This window comes from Gavialis gangeticus, unplaced genomic scaffold (assembly GCF_001723915.1).
Source record: "Gavialis gangeticus isolate Ggan-Ray unplaced genomic scaffold, GavGan_comp1, whole genome shotgun sequence".
Lineage (NCBI taxonomy): Eukaryota > Metazoa > Chordata > Crocodylia > Gavialidae > Gavialis > Gavialis gangeticus.
Window position 1 is genome coordinate 91,520,433 of NW_017729022.1, and position 19,518 is coordinate 91,539,950.

Here is a 19,518-nt window from a genome sequence, read left to right on the forward strand (position 1 = left end):
AAAAAAAAAAAAAGACCCAGCTGCTTTCCCCACAGCATAATCTGCCTACCCCTGTGACTGGGGCAAGGCTGGGAGAGGGGTGCAGCCACCCTGGCAGTCCTGGTCGCCATTTCTGCAACCCATTTTTAAAAATCCAGCTTATGCCTTTTAACATGTACACTTTTTTGGGGGTAGAGGGAAAGTGAATGCTGAAGGCTGTATGCCCAATACTTAATAGCAGAAATAAAAAACACATTTGCCAAAGAGGTATCACATACATAGTTAACAATGGATGTGAAAATCAAGGAAAGAAAATTGGCAAGCGTATGAACCATAAAATATAGTTACATGTATATCCACACACACTTTCTCTTTCAGGCAGGAAAACTATAGGTTAAATTCAGCACAAGCTTTAAAATCTGTTACCCCAAATCATTGACATTTAATAGAAGCAAAGCTATTTCATTGTATATGTTCTATATTTCTTTTACTTCAGCTTCAAAATATTGGTAGGGAAAAGGTCTTCATTTCTTCAGAGTTAGATGTCACTACCTGATTAATAAGTTTTTTCTTTGTGACTTATAGTATCATCATAGCAAATTATGCTAGGAATCATTAGGGGATCCCAGTAGGGAATTATTGCATAAAGTAACTAGAGAAGAGGAATACATGCATTCCTTAGAAATAATACACCTGTTTTGATAAAAAAAAAAATAATGAGAAATGAGAGAAGCCATACAAGCAAAACGTCATCAATTTCTATTTCCTGGTGCCTGTATCCTTGAATTAGCCTTGATTTGTTCCTATCATTGGTATTTTGATTTTATGCTTCACATCTTTTAAATCACAGCTACTTTACTGAGTGGGATTTCTTGAAAAGGATGTTTAAGTTTTAAAAATTACATTCTAGATTAAAAATTAACCAAATGTTAAATGTAACGGCTAAGGTTTCTATTATCGAATCAAGAGCTCAAAAATATTTATTTATCTGTGTTGGATGTAATTTGTTCATAGTCAGTTTCCCACTCTGATTGCACAGATGTCTTACAAAAGAAAATGATAGGAAAAAAAATCTCTTAGCAAAACAGGAAAACATGCTTGTAAAACCACAATGACTAACAAAAGGACCCCAGAGCAGATGTGGTACATAAACTTTGCTTTTTGACCTCACTAGATTTCATGTTGACAGTCTCCTTAAAATAATGTTAGAGAGCATTGCCTTCTGGTAGTCTGATTACAGGCAGACATTTCAGTCCCACTATACAATATATGTCTTCTTCAGCACTCCTTGCCAAGCTTAACCACAAGAGGTGCAGACTGAAAAAATAAACCTACTGAGGGTAGAGGCAGAGGTAACATTTAAAGCACTGCAAATAACCATGTATCCCTACTGCCAACCCCCTGGCTGAAGCAGTTCAAAAACCACACAGGTCCATCATGCAATGGTGTGCTTTCCAGCCAGAAGGTGTGACATGGGGACTGTTGCATCCTGCAGCTCCATTCTCAACTTGGCAGCGAGAGGCTTTCCAGAAGAAAGCGTGTAAGAGGATACGTCCCATTCACCTCGGCTCCTGCTGAATGGAGTAGGGAGCACTGTGGGATGTCCCTAGAACAAGCCCTGCCCTGTCTTTCTCTATAAAGCATGAACATGCAACAAGAAACACTTCATTTTGAAGCATTTCTAACTAGTACTTGTTTTCTTTAGCATTATTTTTGGAGTGCTTCTGCCACTTTTAGAATGCTTCAAGAGGCATGTATATCTGTCCACTTTGCCTTTGAAGTGTGTCCAAGTTATATAGAGCTCTTCAAATGTTACATCTGTCCATAACCCTGAAACTGATATTCAGCGTCAAAGTGGAAATCTCCACTCAGGTCATAGAAATCATGTGCATAGCTGAATGCACTGAACTTGTTCCTATTAAGTAAGATCTTCTCTGCACTAACTTGTGATGCTCTGTACATAGACAAAAATGAAATGCTTATGTAAGTCAAACATGTATTCTGCGCAACAGGGAAAAACATCACTGCACTTACAAAACATTTTTTTTAAGTCAGAGACTCATTAAATTCTTTACAGTTGTTAGAACAGTAATAAAACAGGCTTGCCCAATTAGCTTTGAAAAAGTAATAGGAATATATATGGGAAAAAATATAATCCAAATTGGCCTCTCTCTCAGGGTTATCATAAACGGCTTTTCAGGACATCTGACTTGAATTGAGTTGGAGTTTTGCCAGGCAGCAATGTAGAGGATTGAATCAGTGCCAAAAGATCTTTAATTTCCACTTGTTCTGCCAGAGATAGGCAGAAGAGACATCATTTTAATGAGTCACCTGACAAAGTGATAAGGGATAGTGGTAACTGTTTTCAGTTCTTGGATTTAAGATGTAGGAAAGATGGTCAGATTGAAGAAGAAATGCAAAATATATCATGGCTCAGATTCAACTCCAGTCTAATAATTTCATTCACTTCACATTGCAAGCTCAAACACAAAAACTGCACAAAATAGGAGAACAAAATACTGAGCTGATCTTAAAGTTCTTATTCAGTGTATATTCTCTTTGAACCAGCCAATATGTTATTGACTTGAAATAATAATTCACCTGAATAAGCCAAGTAAGGTCTTCTGGATACAGTCCAGAGAATTTAATGTATGTTAATTATCATCAAAATGAAATTGTCTTTCAGTTAAAATGCTTTAATAACAGGTACTCCACATTTCTTCTAATTTGTTTCTACAACACTTGTAACTTCAAGCAATTATTGGCTGCAGGGGGGTGGGTTCCCTTCCTCAAATACCATAATCCACAAATGTATTAACAGGTATTGTAAAAGTTGTTGTCACATTCCAACAAATATATATATACACACACACACATACATACATACCACAAATGCATATTTCTCTACCACCTGGATGACAGATGCAAATGTAATTTTGCTTGTTAGAGTGTGGCCATGATACACAATAGGGTCATTTTGTGGTCCATCCCAGCAGTCAATTTCCAAACAACGACATCCTTTCAATAGAGCACTTTGGAAACAAAGAAAAAAAAATCTTACAGCCAAGAAAGAGGAATATACTACATTCACAGCTATACTGTTATACTTCTGATGACTAACATTATCAGTAAAGTATTTACAAAATTACTTAAATTGCCACAAAGGAACCTAAAATTACTTCAGAATGGCATAGATATGAAAGATGTATTTTTCTTAGGAAAATATATTCTTTAAATGTGCACCCTTCACAGGTTAAAAAAAAAAATGGATACAGTTTTAAGTCAGTCTCTCAAAAATGACCTCTAAATAAACATAGAAATATTTGAGTTTTATTATTTTTTTCTATATATTTTAATAAACCCTAAAACATTTTTTCACTGTGCATTACTAATTTTGGCAGAAAAGTGAAGATGGTTTGAGTGCCAAACTGCACTTTTATGTTTAATACATTTGGATTTTTTCAAGTTTAACACAGAGTTCCCTGCATTTATAACCTTTGACTTGGGGATAATTCAAAAAGGATCACTTTAAAAAAGGATAATTTTAAAAAAGATGATTCATTTAAATTAAAAAAAAAAAAAAGCAGTATACACAACCAATTAAGTGAGAAACTTGGAAGAGAATGCTATCCAGTAATAGTTCTAGTCCTCTAAAGCTACATAATAACTGCCTCGTTTTCTAAATTAGCTTTTAGAAATAGGTTCAGCTGTATGTTCTGTACCCCATGCTGAAGCAGCCAGAACAAACTGCTTTTTTTCATCACAACAATTCAAAGCAACTGGAAATTTGGATTACTATCTTCCAGATTGCCTTCTGACCCCTTCTATATTCCCCTTCCCTCTTCTCTTTTCCACATTCCCAAGCTATAACACATCCTACTCTCTCCTACACAGTCTCTATATATTCATACAGTAAGGGGTCAGCCCCAACAAAAAGGACTTGCATGTCTCAAAACCACCTAAATCCAAAACACCCCATTTAGCTACTACCTAAACTCAGTTCTTGACCTGACAGTTCCCTCAGCACTTGCAGTTCCAAGAGAATGGAAGGAGAGCAAGCAAGAACCAGCCTGGTGGTACAGTATAGTGATTAGGCACTCAGCTAAGATTACTTTCCTCAAGATTAGTTCTGTTTTTATCCAGTAATTATTTACCATAAATATAAAAATAGTTCTAAAATAGGAACTGTAACCCAGGACCTCCTTCTCTGCTGAGTGCCTGCTAGGCCAGCTGTTCCTAACCTTCAGTTGTGACCCAAATGAGTGTTATGGGGGCAATGCCAGCAGCGCCACACACAAAGGGCAAGCAGCGCCACATGTTGGGGGCTCCCTCGCCCCCAGGCTGCCACCACACTCCACACCCAGCTGCAGATTGTGGCAAAAAAAGTTTGGGAAACACTGTACTAGGCTATAAGGTTAGTCTTTCTTTCTTGCTGTCCTCCTGAACCCATGCATTTCTTTCTGTACTATGGCCATCCTCCAACAGGAAGAGCAGGAAGTGCTAACCATGGGTAGGGCATGGTGCTGGGAAATGGGTGATTCTGGTTTGAACCCTCTCAGTCTGAGACGGGGAACCGGTCTCCCAGTTTCTGGGAAAGTACACTAAAACACTCTTCTCTTACATAAAAGTTGGGTATCACTTCCTCTTTTCATGATCAGATGTTAAAAAGAAGGAGCCCTGTTAATTTAAATTAAAGAACACTTGTTCAATGCCTGCCTTCAGGAGTGGGTTCAGGCCTGCGGATCCCCAGTGGACAGAGGCACCTCCTTGCAGCCTTGATTCAGGGCCCTATATTCTGAATAGGGACAAGATTTCAGATGCAGAGTGCATCTACATGTGCACATTTACTGCTCAGTAACCGAAATTACTGTGCAGTATGGGCATGTGTCTACGCATGCACACCCATACTGTGCAGTAAATATGGCAACTTATGCCAACTTGAGCATAAATTTGATACCTGCAACCTGCAGGTATCAAATTTACGCCCGATTAGTTACTGTGCAGTAACACTGTCTGTGTGGACTGACTCGGGACTAACTTTAGTCCCGAGTCAGTCCACACACAACGTTAATGCTCTTCAACACCTGCACATGTAGGTGCTATTCCCAATTACTGCGCTGTAATTTACTACACAGCAAATTTAAGCCAGCGTAAATGCATGTGTAGACATGCCCACCATATATCTAGTGTTTTCTGTTGGTGAGCTCCAGGGAGCTCCTGCTTAACTTGCTGACTGTTTATTCTGGGTACCTAACTCTTTCCATGCACCAAAGAGAAAACTCAGGTCTTAACTCTTCTGGATTCCACTCTAAAACTCAGGCATTGCAGCACCTAATTTGTAGGCATCTTAGCCATTTAAGGGATACCCTTAATTACTTTATTTCTCTTCCTCCTGATGACACTCTGTTCCCTTTTGTATATACATATACAATACATCTTGCAGCAAATAATTATATATGAGGTAAGTGAAAACTTGAGTTTGGATAGTTTCCAGCAAACAAAACACACAGGGTAGCAAATACCATATTTTCTCACATACTTCACACCCACTTCAAGACACGCATCTTATTCTGGGAAGGCAGAATGAAAAAATACAGATATTTCCAGAATCTTACCTGCATAGCATGGGCTTACCATGGCTGAATGCTCCCAGCAGCAGGCAGAAGAGGCAGAGTCCCATCAGTAGCATCACTCACCTTCTGGCTGCAGAAGCAGAGCTCAAAATTCAACCTTGCCACTCACCTTCACATGACAGTGGGACTCTGCCCCTCCTATTTGTGAGGAAGGGAGCAGAGCTCCCAGAAGCCATTGCAGCATCACCCTCCCTCTATTCCTTCATAAACATCAGCTTCCTTACTTAAAACACAGATCTCAGTTTTGGAGGGCTGAGGTGCTGGGGGGGGAAGGTGTGTGTGGTATGTTAGTAAATTGAGTAAATGTGTACATCAAAATCCACACCTACAAAATAAAATCCCACTCTAGTTTTTTCAGAGAACATTATTCCAGGGTATTTTTTAACAGGATTGACCCTTTTACCCTTTATTACTAATACTTTTTTCAAAAGACTTAATAAATTATAACAGAAGCCACTCTACAAAATAATTAGCTTCATATTTTAAAAGTTTATAAATACCTTGAATAGCCCCAAAGGTGACTTGGCCCTATTAGCTGATCAGATATCAAGTAGGTGTTATGAGAAGATGAAATAAAATAATCACATAATGGGTAGCTCATATCTTGGTAAACAGTTTTGTGTTCCTGTTTAAATATTGCACAGTCTATTGAGCACATGTATCGTAAAAATCCTTCAAAGGTCATCTGGTTCAGTTTTTTCACTAAAGGAAAGAAAAAGGAAACAAAAAAATTACATGAAACTGAAATCATGTTTCTAGCTATCTATTTTTCGTGGTGTTATTTTTTAATATTCAGATCTGAATATATTAAAAGTTACATGACATGATTTCCTTAAATTTTGGAGTCTTCAAATATAATAGGAAGATATCCATTGAATGCTTATGGTTCTGCAGCCAGTGACATTCTAAACTGCAAAAGAATTATTTTAACTAGTTCTGATGTTTTAATTCTTCTGTGACTGTCAAAAGCAAAGATTTGTATGATCTAAGGATTTTATACCTTAAGAATAGCGCTTTAGTATAAAGGAAAAAATGTTACTTGTGGCTGTTTTTTGAGAATACCATCCAGAAATCCATAAGAAGAGATAAGAGGTTAATAGTGTTCTCTGTGAAGAGATCAGGAACAATTCTGAAAAGTGTCAGTCAGAGACTGTTCCAGTGATAATCCTGCAGCCTAGGATTCTTGCCAAGAGAGCTCCTTCCTAAGATGAGGAAAGAACCTAATAAACACTGATGAAACATTACCTAAACCAGGACAACTGGGAATTATTAAATTATCATTCATGTGGCCAAATAATTTCAAGTGATAACTGTAAAGACAACCTGTAGATTTAAGTTTATAGCATTCCCTCAAATTTCATAAAATATGCAACCTGCTTCCACTACTTAGGTGAAAATAGACACAGACAGAAGAGCAGCTACCCACTGTAACTCATAGCGCTTTGCAGGAAGTGCTAGCGTTGCAATGATCCCCCACACCCAACTGGCTGGGTCCACATGAGCAGGTCCGTGCCTTTACAGCAGCACAAATAGTAGTGCCCGAGTGCACACCCCTGCCCCTGTGCTTTGCAGCAGGGCACATTGTCCCACTGCTCCATGTGCTGCGGGGGGAGAAGAGAGGGGTTGGCTGAGGTACAGCCAGCCTCAGTAGGGGCTAAGCATCCCCTGTGCTGAGGCATCATGTGCCCCAGCCAGCCAGGGAGTGACATGTGGAGCCCAGGGTTGTCTACTCCTCCATCTCCACACACTGTGGAGCCCCTGCGCTGAGGCACCCTGCACCCCAGCCAGCCGCTCCCTGCCTGGCTGGGGCACAGCGTGTCTTGAGACAGGGCAACAGGAAGCCTTAAGTTGACTGCTCCCCTGTCTTTGTGTGCCTCGGCATGGGGGCTCCACTGCACGTGGATCCCCTGCACTGAGGCACACTGCTCCCCAGCCAGCTGCGGAGCTGGCTGGGGCACACTGCACTACATGCCACAGCTGTAGAGTGTTTTCTGGGGCCAGGTCAGGTGAAAACTGTCACTTCTCTCTGAGCCTGAGAAGTACTGAATGGCATTCCCACTTGATTATTGACTGTCACCAGTGCAACATTTCAGCATGTGCTTTGCTGCTTATAAATTATATCATTTCAATCACAGAAGTTTGTAAAACTATGAAATTTAGTCTGTTTTATAGAATTTTACATACTTCTATTTGCAACATATATTTGATGAGGATAGGTGACTGTAATGAAAGATTACTTTATCCTGAACATTGTTGTCAAATGTATATGCCAAAGCTTTAATTGGCCAAAAACAAATCCACTTACAATGGTGATGCAGCCCAGTAGTAGAGCATATGACTGAAGTTCAACTGGTCCCTGGTTCTGTTCAGGTGCTCCTTTGAAGGTGGCTATTTTTTCCGAGGACAGACTGGATAGGCATTTTTCTGGGATAGCGATAACGTAGGACTAGAGCATCCTGAATTTGTGTGTGAAGGGAGGCGGGGGTTGGACTAGATGGCACTTGAGGTCCATTCCATCTCTCTGATTTTATCACTTGTGCACCTTAGTTCCAGACCATTGCAAAAGGAATCACTAGTAATTTACATCCTATACCAGAGAAGTGTTGTAGTCATGTTGATTAAAGGTACAGTATCTATATAATTAATCTATAATTACACTGATTAGAATGAAAGAAGTGGGGTATCAAATGCTTTTCAGTTATACTTTCTTTACTCCAATAAATGAGCAATATTTCAAAACACATTTAAAAAGTATTAGCACCACTTAGCACCTGATATATATTAAGATAATGATTTTTTAAAAGATATCAGCTGGTTTCATTGAATCCCAAGGTTCTCCTTATTGTTCTACTATAGGCAAGAAAGGGACAGAATAGATGAGATCTAAATGCCTAAGAATCTTTGAGATGAGACTCGGAAGCAATGAATTAGCACATTAATTATATCCTGTCTAATCACAAAAGTCTGTCCATGTTTACTGATGTTAAATGACCAGCAGTGCATTAAGAAAAAGGAGAATTCGAAGTATTTCAAAAAGCATAATTTACTTTACAAATAGGGAAAGGAGAATTTTTTTCTGAACAAAGCTTGAAATCACAGTGAGAGTGCTTTGAATGTGCCCTGTTCAAGTACCAGCAAGATGCTAGGCATCCTTATTTCCAATTAAATAATTTGCAATTGCTAACACACAGCACATACTGCCCTAATAAATAATGTAGGAAGTCCATCTATATTTTATTCAACTGAAGAGCAGCAAATAGAACAATTATTGCTTTGCTCGTGTGTCTACTCAGTGGGTGCATCTACATGAGACATTTACTGTAGAGCTGCCTAATTAGCTCTGCAGTAAAGTCTCAATGTCTACACATGCACCACTGTTAGCCTGCAGAAAACTAATCAACTCCACTGCAGTTAGTACTGGTAAATACAAGTACTATCCTGCAGTGAAGTTCTTTAGCGAGCAGCTATGCACACATAGATGCTGATAGGGCTGGCTGGGGCATGAGGGTGATGGCTACCTGCCAGCTAGCCCCACTGGAACACCCTCATTCCCCAGTCAGCCCCTCCACAGCACATGGAGCTGGGTTGGAGCAGCCCCAGGCTGGCAGGCTGACCTCCAGGATCCCCTGCCATTATTATAATTCCTTATAAATTGAACACGACAGTCTTTTTCCCTCAGCCTCTCACAGCACAAATGTTGCAACTATTTAAATCTCACAAGTATATTTCTTATGTCTCTCTACTGAATGACAGAACTCCGGTGCTTTCTGAAGAACTCCTGCTTACTCTCTGACTCTACTTTTATATTCTTGTACGTTTAGATATTACTGATCTGTATTTACCCATGGGATGTTTAAGTGTCCTGATTGAAGGGGGGGGTTACAAGTCTGAGAAAGTTTGTGTTCATTTATAATCTATTCAGACACTTGTCTTGCATCTCAGTTATAGAAGAGCATCCCAAGATTTGTTGTTTAACTACTATCTACTAGTATTTATTGAGGGATAGCTATACCTTACAATCAGAGATATGTTTGATACACCTTCATAATTTTTTTAAACAGGAACAGTTTACAATAAATTTATAGAATTATTTGGACTGAAGGGGGCTTCTTGCACTAACCTTTAATTAGAATTAATTAAAAAGTCTATACTATTTATAATCCCTTCTAGATGGTAGCTTATATTGGGTCTAAATATTACCAATTGCAGATTCCAAACTCTATTGTCTCTAGTTCAAATATGTTTACAATTAGTATGCTTTCTTTATTATTTTGTGTTGTTTTCGGCCCCAGTTCTGTAATTGCTAGTACATGGACAGGTAGCTATGCCACTGATTTTAATGGGGCTTTGCACAAATCCAACCATTTGCCTGCAGGCTTTCAACTGTAAGTTCAAAATAATGACCGTTATGTCTTTTTCAGTCCTTTTTGGCAAGCTTGAATAAGTTATGTGTCCTTTAATGTCTCAGTGTATCTCCCCATGAGTTTCTAAATACTTTCTCAGAGGTGTCTTTGCTCAGATTGTCTAAGGACAAGCTCTCATAACATGTCTGCACAAGTCCTATTTTCAGAATTTTTTGTTTAATCAACCTCTGCTAAATGCTCTCCAACATGCCTCATTTTTCAAATGTATTGAACAAAATACCAACTGAAGTATTGTAATTATACCTCACCTATTTTATTCAAAATGCACCACATTCATGCTTGGTGTAATTACCTCAGTCATGTTTTTCTTGTTTTATTTTGTTTCATTTTGAGTCACCTGTGATGCATTGCCGGCTCTGACCTTTTTCATCTGTCCCAGATCTTGCTTAGTGGAATTACTGTTAGGTCAGTAATTCCCATTTCACATTAATATATTTAATAATAAGAACGATGTGACATTTGCCTGCTGTTTTCTGAACTGTGTGGCGCAGCCTTTTTCTGCGGTAAAAGATGTCTGCATTACCAGAAACAGTGTACTTCTTAAGACCTCTTCTTGAAGCATCATATATTCTGATAAATGTTATCCAGTTTAGTGTCCTTAATCATTAAGTGTAATACTATTCATAGTAAGTTGAGTTCTCTTAAGCACCTTACAGCCCCCGCACCTCTTCTGCACTGTTTTTATAGCTCATTTTCATTCAACTTGAACTGGACCTGATTGAAATAATGGCAAATAAAAAAGTGTATTTGAGCACTGCTCAAAATGCCTCCATAAAACCTTTTGGAAAAGATAGACATAGCTAGCAATATCAGACTGACTGGCTAGTTGTAGACTTTTGTGAGCCACAGCTCACTTCACCAGATGCTATGAAAGGTTAAGGTTAAAGTGAACTGTGGCTCATGAAACCTTATGCATCTTTGATTCAATTAGTCCAGCGGTAGGCAACCTCTGGCATAGGTGCCAGAGTGTGGCACTTGAATATGTTTTGCTTGTCACTCATGCCTCTGGATGGCAAGGAAAGGGCCAAGGCTACACAGCCACAACAGAGATTGGGCCACTCGTGGCTCTCCTGCTGTTCACACCTGGCAGTATCTTATAAATTGAAGTTGCGGGTGTTTTTGGCATTCTGCCCAAAACCATTACCAACCCTTGTATTAGTCTATAAAATATGCCTCTACCTCGCCTTCTGACAGGAAGAAGAGTGGACTTGTAATGGTACTGGTAGTACACGTAGAGTTTTACAGAATCTTTGAAGATATGAATTGTTATGTGCAGACTGTATCTAGTGGTTCTGTCAATGACACAGTATCTCCTGTTGAAATAATGTTCAAGGAGACATTCTTAAGCATCTGTTACTTTGGGGGGTAAGCTTCTAAGAACTAGCTTGACTCTGATTTTGAGTATAAATACAAGATTTTTCTGTTCTGAGTCGTATTTATTTTCTCCCATCAAAGGAGGAAAGGATTTTTGCCTGCATCTTTGTCTGCTTCAGAACTGACAAAGTTTTCCTCAGGTCCTAGGGATAGCCTAATTTTTATTGCCTTTCTAGCATTACTGTCATTTACAAGCCTCTGATTTTTTTTCAACCCACCCTGAGCTTTAAAAAAAGGGAAGGTAGATAGGATTTTAGAAACTGGCTGATAATACAGCAATATTGTTTCTGACTCTTATACAGGTACAATTATAGTTCTGTCTGAATTCACCTCTTTAAATTTCAAATCTTTCCATGAAAACCAGTATATTCCTCTTATGAAATTCTGTCTAGAAATAAAGGTGAAAGAAGTAACTTCTAAGCGTATGCTGTTCAAAATCCCCCTGGGATACTGAAGGTGGGAAAACATGCTTTTCTCCCTTATATACTTCAAGAAATGCTTAATCAAAAGTCTCCCAAATAACATTTTCAGAAGAAATGTTCAGAAGACACAAACTGTGAAGTTTCCCTATGTCTTTCAAGACCTTGACAACATGTTTTGGCATGATGACTATATTCAAGGTCAAAGGTCCTTCAAAGAAAATATCAGTAAATCAATATATTCAGCTCGTGAAAGGAATCACACCGTATTTTGCTCACTGTTGGAATGATTTATCTTTTGTAATGAGAATACTCTTTTATCATTTATCTCCAGTGAACAGAACCTGAAGTTTTTACCAAGACCACATAGCTGCCTCATAGGGCAGCCCTAATCTTTTTCTCCACTGGGCCCCTTTCAAAAATAGTAGCATGATCACCAGTTGATTTGCATTAGGGGAGGTATTTAGGGATTGACCCCCGCCTCCCCCAAGAAAATCCCTTATCCTTTTATACCTTTTAAATGTTGTATATTATTCAGGTATCTGCCGCATTAGGATTCAGCATGTATATCTTTTTCTTTCAAAGATGACTGCAATACAATTCCAAATCTGTTCTTTCCAAGAAAAATAGTATTTTCCTGTTCCTTCCGTCTAATAAAGGTAAATCTCCAGAATATTAACTATACTATCATTCAGCCACAAAAGTCAAGGAAGGAATTATGATCTAAGCTGAGAGACTGGAAGGATCTGTGTATTTCATTATATACCAGTGCTTTTAAATTTTATTTCTTTAAGCTTCTTTGTGGTTTAGTTTAAAAAATTCTTCAGAGTATTTGTTTCCTTGACAAAGGAGAAACTGAAAAAGAGATGGCTTCCAAAAGGCAGACATTTGGAAAACATTCTTACAGTGTTCTCTTTTTATTTTACCTTGGAGAATCTTTTAGTTTATGATGTATATTTATGGACCTGCTTGAGAGAAAAGAGGGAATAATTACTTTCTCTCCACACATTAGACAGTAGCCATCCCAAAACCTCCAGAGAAATAGCTGATATTATAAACCTTACACTTGCATCACCACACATTCATAAACAGACATTTTTCCTCCTTACAGAAAGTAGATTATCACTAGTATTAAAATCACAAGATTGTGATTTTTAAAATGGTTTTTGCTTTCATTTGTTAGGTTCCAGCTACATTTTCCTGACAAAATTGGAAGGCACCGTGGTATCTCTCAAAGAATTTTTCTATCAAGTTACAATAACATAGTGTGAAGAAATAATAAGTAGACAGAGATATTTCTGAAACGCTTTACCAAGCAAGATAAGAAATACATCACTAATAACTGGAACTGTGCCAAACCTTCCATTTTCATCTGCATTCAGTAACTTTTGCAGGAATTCAGGGTGGACTAAGTTTGCAAAATGCTTTGAAACTCTTCATAGAGAAAGATGTTACCCTCTCTAAAACGTTAATCTAAGTAAGGCAGCACCTTTCAATAATTAATTCTCAGAGGATTACCTGTTGTAGGTTTAATAAAGTACCATCAAACCAGAACTTGAGAATGAAATTTGATGGCATAATGATGGACTAAAAGTTGTATTTTAACACACACAATGCTGTAATTGTTCCAACCTCTTCAGAAAGAATATAATGTTTACCTTGTACATGAGGCTCTTTTTTCCTTCCTGTAAAAAAGCATTATAATAAATACAAATGCCTAAATTGTATGGCTTGTATTTTCCATATAGTTTGATATATACTGAAAAGAGAACATTCTGGCTAAGACCGAAGAATTAACTAATGAACTTCTGCCTTTAGATAAATATCCTGGCTTGCTGACATTTGTTAGATGACAAAACGTAGATGTGGCAGATTTCTGCTAACAGCTACAAAAAGGAATCTTGCAAACTCTTCAGTGCTGGGATTCTGTGTTTGAAATGTGTAGTACTTAGTGACAAAAGGACCCAAACCAGAGATTAAACCTGTGCATACAAGTACAACCCCCCACCCAAAATATGCATATCTACATTATATTATACCCCTCAAATCTTATCAAGTAAGCATTGAAGAAAGGGCAATTACAAGAGTACAGCACCCTTAAAAGTGTGTAGGACTCATTTTTTTAGCATAAAAGATGTTTTCTTTTATATTATTTTATGATTCAGGACTCCCAATATAAATTTGTAACAATAAAAGTGAGGAATAACAGAAGGTTTGTGTAAAACCCAGCTCAAATTTGGATGATAAATGAAGAAGAGCTGTCAAGTATGATTCATGCATTCTCTACTTTTACAACAGCTTCCCAAAAGAGGCATCCATTTGCCAAACATAGAAAGCGTTATCACTGCCTACAACTTCTTTTACTAACTGAAATTTGTGTGGTGGAATAAATTCAAAAGCAGCTTATTTCATGGTATTACTGAAATTAACAATGAAGTTGTACTTCCTCAGATTGTTAGTTAATTGAAGGTTACCTGGTTACAAAAAGACATCTTTTCATGTCATAATAATATTTAATGGATTTATTATGTTTTCTTACATATACAGAGCTTGGTCAATGCTTGTTTTCACCTTGACAAGCCATGCTATCAAATTTATCAGATTATGGCTGTAACTAGTGGCGGACTAGTCACTCATGTGTCAAAATCTGCCATTTTCACTTACTGCAATACACATAGTAAGAGTGACAAATGATTTCACCAGACCGTCATGATTAAACATATTCTACACAGAATTCAGAATGACAGTTGCACAAAATGGTCTATTTACTGTAGCACATCAGTCAACTACCATGCCAATCATGTCATAAATTATGCACAAAGTGATCTCAAGTGTGAGCGTTTATTGAATTATAGGTACGTGAGCACCATACAGTGTTTTTCGTTAAATACTATTTTCAAGTATTAAAACAAACCAGATGAAAAACAAATAGCAATTTTGCTTAGAATTCAAAACAGAAACCAAAACTACTAAACATCATATGGATAAACACTTGACTATAGACATCTTTCATAACAGCAAGAGTATATTCTGATGGGTTCAAGGTTGGTTTTTTTTGAATGATTAAATCAATCTATTAGCATATTTTTACCATTTTTCAGGCAAAAATAGATATAGATTTTTTTTAAATTAGGCTGTTTTAACACCTTACCTAATACCCTGTTAACACATTACGTCTCAGGAAGAGTAAAACGTTGCCCTATCCTGAAAGACCACCTCAGTTAAGAACAGGTTGAGTGAACAAAGGTGTATAGCTGTTATTGGACAGTGAGTAACATTTCATAAAACATCAAAGTCTTTCAGTTTCTTGTAGGAAGACAAATAGGGTTTCTGTGCCAACACCACGGGAAGGGCTGGCTCCAGCAGCATGCCAAGGCTGAGTCATGCTCCATATTGCCCATGCCAACAATTTATCTTCTCTTTCTTGGGCCTCTCTCAGCTTTGCTGTTCCTCATCCTTTTGCAAGTGCCACTCAATGCCTCAGACTGGAAAGCAAGAACTCAAAGAATCCACAGAAACTAGAAACAAGACAGAATCAGTCCAGAGCCCCGAGCTGCTCCAAAGGAAAAGGCTAGCTGAGTAGGGAGCAAGTAAATGTAAGGCTAGTAGGACAAGGAGCCTATGCTCGTTTCGAGGATAGAGAAGCGGCTATTCAATAGTTCTGCAAAGCATTTTGGAATGTTCTGGGATTGCAGCTCAAAGTCCTCTTTCATACACGCTATTCATAACAAATTTCATTAAGCTATTTTTGTAATACAAAAATAAAGTCTGAAGCAGTCTAGCAAGTGTCTACTGCCAAAATGAGTCAACCAAGATAAACTTTACATAGAAAACAAAACTATGATCAACTTTTATAAATAGTATAAATAATTCATTCATTACCTGCTTGCTTTTGTATTAATTAATGGTATGCAGAGGGCTCTATATGCATGTCCTAATCCTGAATCACTGTGCCCTCCATATTGGGAAGCTAACTTAAGCACAGCTCATAGAGTAGCTCACAAGGTTAATTTCACGAGGCATGTCAGGACTTCAGCTTCCACACACAACTAACTGAGTGACAGCCTCTTTACAAGCTGCACTCAGCTCTCAGCTGAGTTGCAAAGTTTGCCTCTGGTCACAATGCTATGAAGCTTAGCAGAGAAGGCACATTACAGTTTCAGGCAGCTGCTTTCACTAACTGAAGTGCAGTAGAGACAGATGGGCTTTTACAGGCTAAACAAATTCCTGGTTGAATCCTGCTCTATCCAGAGTCTAAATCCAAGACAGCAGTGTAGCAATTAAAAGGAGTGGTCTTCCATTTCCACAGAACTGCTTCATCTGTGAGCAAACTAAGCTACAGAGGGGGAAAAGTCAATAGAACAAGCAAACCCTAACAATTCTCTTCCTTTTTCCCCAAATAAGGATCAATTAAAGGGAGCCGGGGGGGAGACAATGAGAAAACACAGATAGAGGATATTGGGGAAAACTTAGTAAAAAGACTTGATTCTGAAAGTCAAGAGTAAGGTTACCATACGTTCAGGTTTTCCCGGGCATGTGTTTTTTTGACCCTGTGTCTGGGAGTGAGGGGCACGGGCAGGGCTGGTGGGGGCAGGGGGCTGTGAGTCAGGAGCGAAGGGCACGGGCAGGGCTGGGGGGCGGCCCTTTCCTTCTCTCCTTCCCTCCACAGGTGTCCTCTTTTTTGTAACTGGAAGTATGGTAACCCTAGAAGAGAGCTAGTCAACATAACAAAAGAGAAACACAAAGAGAAAAGAACAACAAAAAAAAGGGGAAAAAACAAAACAGCATGAAAATAGCAATGAAATCTGGACACGCAAAAAGGAGAATAAAGAAATTAAAATAAGACGACACCAATTTTAAGCAAATAAATGTATTTTATTTAGTTATGCATACATACTATTTTTAATAAAGAAAAAATGCACAAAATAATACAAAAATCACCATAAATTAGTCACAACTCTTGGTCTTGCCCTCTTTGATACCACATTGAAACCTGATATGACAAACATATGTTGATGACCATTTATTTGCACACATGAAAATGAGGATAGAATCTGACTTGCAGAACTGTTAATACTAATAGTGATGCATGAACCGAAAGAATGTAGCTCAAGCTTCAGATTCTATGCCCAGTTTGGCAGACTTAAATGATTACACATTTTTATTCTTCATGGCAAGAAAATTGTAACCATCTTTGCATAACAATGGTATAAGTGCAACCGCTCACTTTTCCCTTATTTCCCTCACAATATTGGGAAAATTCAGATTTTAAATCCCTAATGCCACAGCTCTTTGGATCCAAAATCTTGAAGGTGGAATCCAAAGTGAAAGTCAAGTCTGGCCTTTTAATAAGGGTCTGTCTTCTTTTAGATCTGTAAACAGTTTCCATTTAATTAAAATGTTCAGCTGGAATGCATGTTAAAGACAATATAATAAACCTATGATAAAATTAACCTTTGGTACAGAGGATACTTTTTGTTAGAATTTTATTGCATGTAACCCTTTGGGTACTTTTTCTTGGTTATTGGATCCTCTTGTGTAATGCTATAAAAGGCAATAACAATTCAAAGACTGCAGTTATCTAGTTATATTTAGGGAGAAAAACAATTTTCCTCAAAAAAGGGTCAGCTTATATGAAAGAAAATTAACCAAATGTAAACCAATGCAGTGTTTTTTAACTAAGTTTGTAGACAACCCGAGACCTTAACAGAGAATTAAGACTCATCTTGTTGCACCAGGTCTTATTGATGTTAATTTTTGCACAGCAGTTACAATATACCTTATATTTCAACTTCTCACATCTTTGATACCTTTTTAATGTTGTAAGTCTGAGAAATGTGACCGCATTGCTTGAAACAAATGCAGATACATATTACTGTTAAAACAACACAATCAGGCTGGAAGAGTGACATGGCTGAAACACTACACTGAAATCTTACATTATTCAGTTCTTGATTTGAGAAAGAAATATAAGCTATGTCCTACATTTTACTGACAACAATGTCCTAACAAAAATGAACATAAACATAGGAATTAAATAAACCAATGGAATTTACACACGCAAAAAAAGCTTCAGTTTAATCTGGCTGTAAAGCAACTCTCTCAAATATAATTTAATTCTGATGCGATTTATTCTATCTTAGAAATGACTGACCCAGATAGATAACTGAAAAGGTAGCAAATTGTACAATAAGTAATTTATCAAAACATTGTTTTTTATTTTATCTTAAGTACATGTCTAGTTTTTCTTAACTTAAATTTTAAGGAACAATAACTCATGATGAAGAAAATAGTATAAGAAAGTGTTTTCTCTTTTTCTTCACTCCAGTTCATGATTCAAGTTGCCTTTGATCAATAAAATGACTTTTTGGACCAATATTAGCTACAATACTTTGAAGCAGACTTTTAGGAGCTAAAATTGAGACACACGCATGCTTATAGTGCTGTAGTAATAATTTCTTTCTAGTAGTAGTTTAAGGATTACGACTAGCAGAACAACTACTATTTTGTCCATATACTTACAAACAGGTTTCAAATTGCCTCTTAGATGCCATATTTTCTTGCATACCACATGTCCCCAGATAAGACATGTACATTGTTTTTGGAAGGCAGAACGTAGTTAAAAAAAAAGCTTTTTTCTGCATGTAGCAGCTCACTGGCAAATACCACGCTGTTAACCCTTTCATAGCCACGACCTAATTGGACTCTGCTCCTGATGTGTGCTACTCCAGAGACAAGTGTCAACCATTACAACAGCAATTCAAAGTTTCTATTCCAGTGAAGACAAATGAGCTTCCCTGCTTAAGAAACACCTAACCCAATTTTAGAGGGTCGATTTTTGGGAACAGAGTACACATGGTATGCAATTTTATATACATTACACACACACACACACACACACACACACACACACACACACACACACACACACACACACACACACACACACACACACGTTTTTTACTAAAAGGCACCACAATTTGCTAAATCAGACATGTATTAAAATATACATGCATTCATAATAACATGAAAATATATTCTGTTGATTAAAACTGAATATCCAGTATGTAACGTATGTTTAAGCTGCAATGTACCTTCTTCAATGGGTTCATATCTCATAATGAGTTCAGAGGCAGTTGCTTCAGTAGCCTCAGTTTCAAACTGTTCTTTTTTGAGAAACTCAAGCAGGTTCACTTCAGTCAATATTTTGTGGTTTGGAGAATAACTGAAGAAAAGTTCCTGAATTTCATTTCTGTGAGCAAGAGTTCGATAAATTGCTATGAAGTCTTCTATGTTAATTGTTCGTACCTTCCACTGTTCAGTTGTTTTCTAAAATGCAAAAACTAGTTAATGCAAACATATCCAAAACACTGCATTAACATGTAAGAGTGTATTGTAAGAGCCAGCACATCAGTTAAAATACCTTGTCACTGTAACTACTATACAGCTGGTCCTCCCACATAGCCAATACCAAGTCCAGTAAGGCATTCCCCTAGTGCGACCGTATACCTCTTGCATTAGGTGAAGGTCCCGCACACAGGTTAAGGACCTACGCAAACAACTGGATTTGGCCTACTGCTCCTCTCAGCAGATGTCTGGTTAGTTTAGGTCCCCTGTGACAACCACGTCCCTAGACTGTACAGCCTCCGAGAACTGCCTCAAGAATTCCAAATCTAGCTTTTCTTCTTG

General features: G+C 37.8%; 1 protein-coding gene across 1 annotated transcript in view; it reads right to left on the bottom strand.

Annotated features, from left to right (window-relative positions):
* PLCZ1 (phospholipase C zeta 1) overlaps nucleotides 1-19,518 on the bottom strand; it is a gene marked incomplete at its 5' end in the record, with an annotated part of 137,121 nt that overhangs the window by 109,619 nt on the left and 7,984 nt on the right. The window contains 3 exons of the mRNA XM_019515838.1: nucleotides 2,867-3,011; nucleotides 6,113-6,314; nucleotides 18,924-19,158. Of these exons, the coding sequence (XP_019371383.1) occupies nucleotides 2,867-3,011; nucleotides 6,113-6,314; nucleotides 18,924-19,158 (582 nt within the window). The remainder of the gene's footprint in view (nucleotides 1-2,866; nucleotides 3,012-6,112; nucleotides 6,315-18,923; nucleotides 19,159-19,518) is intronic.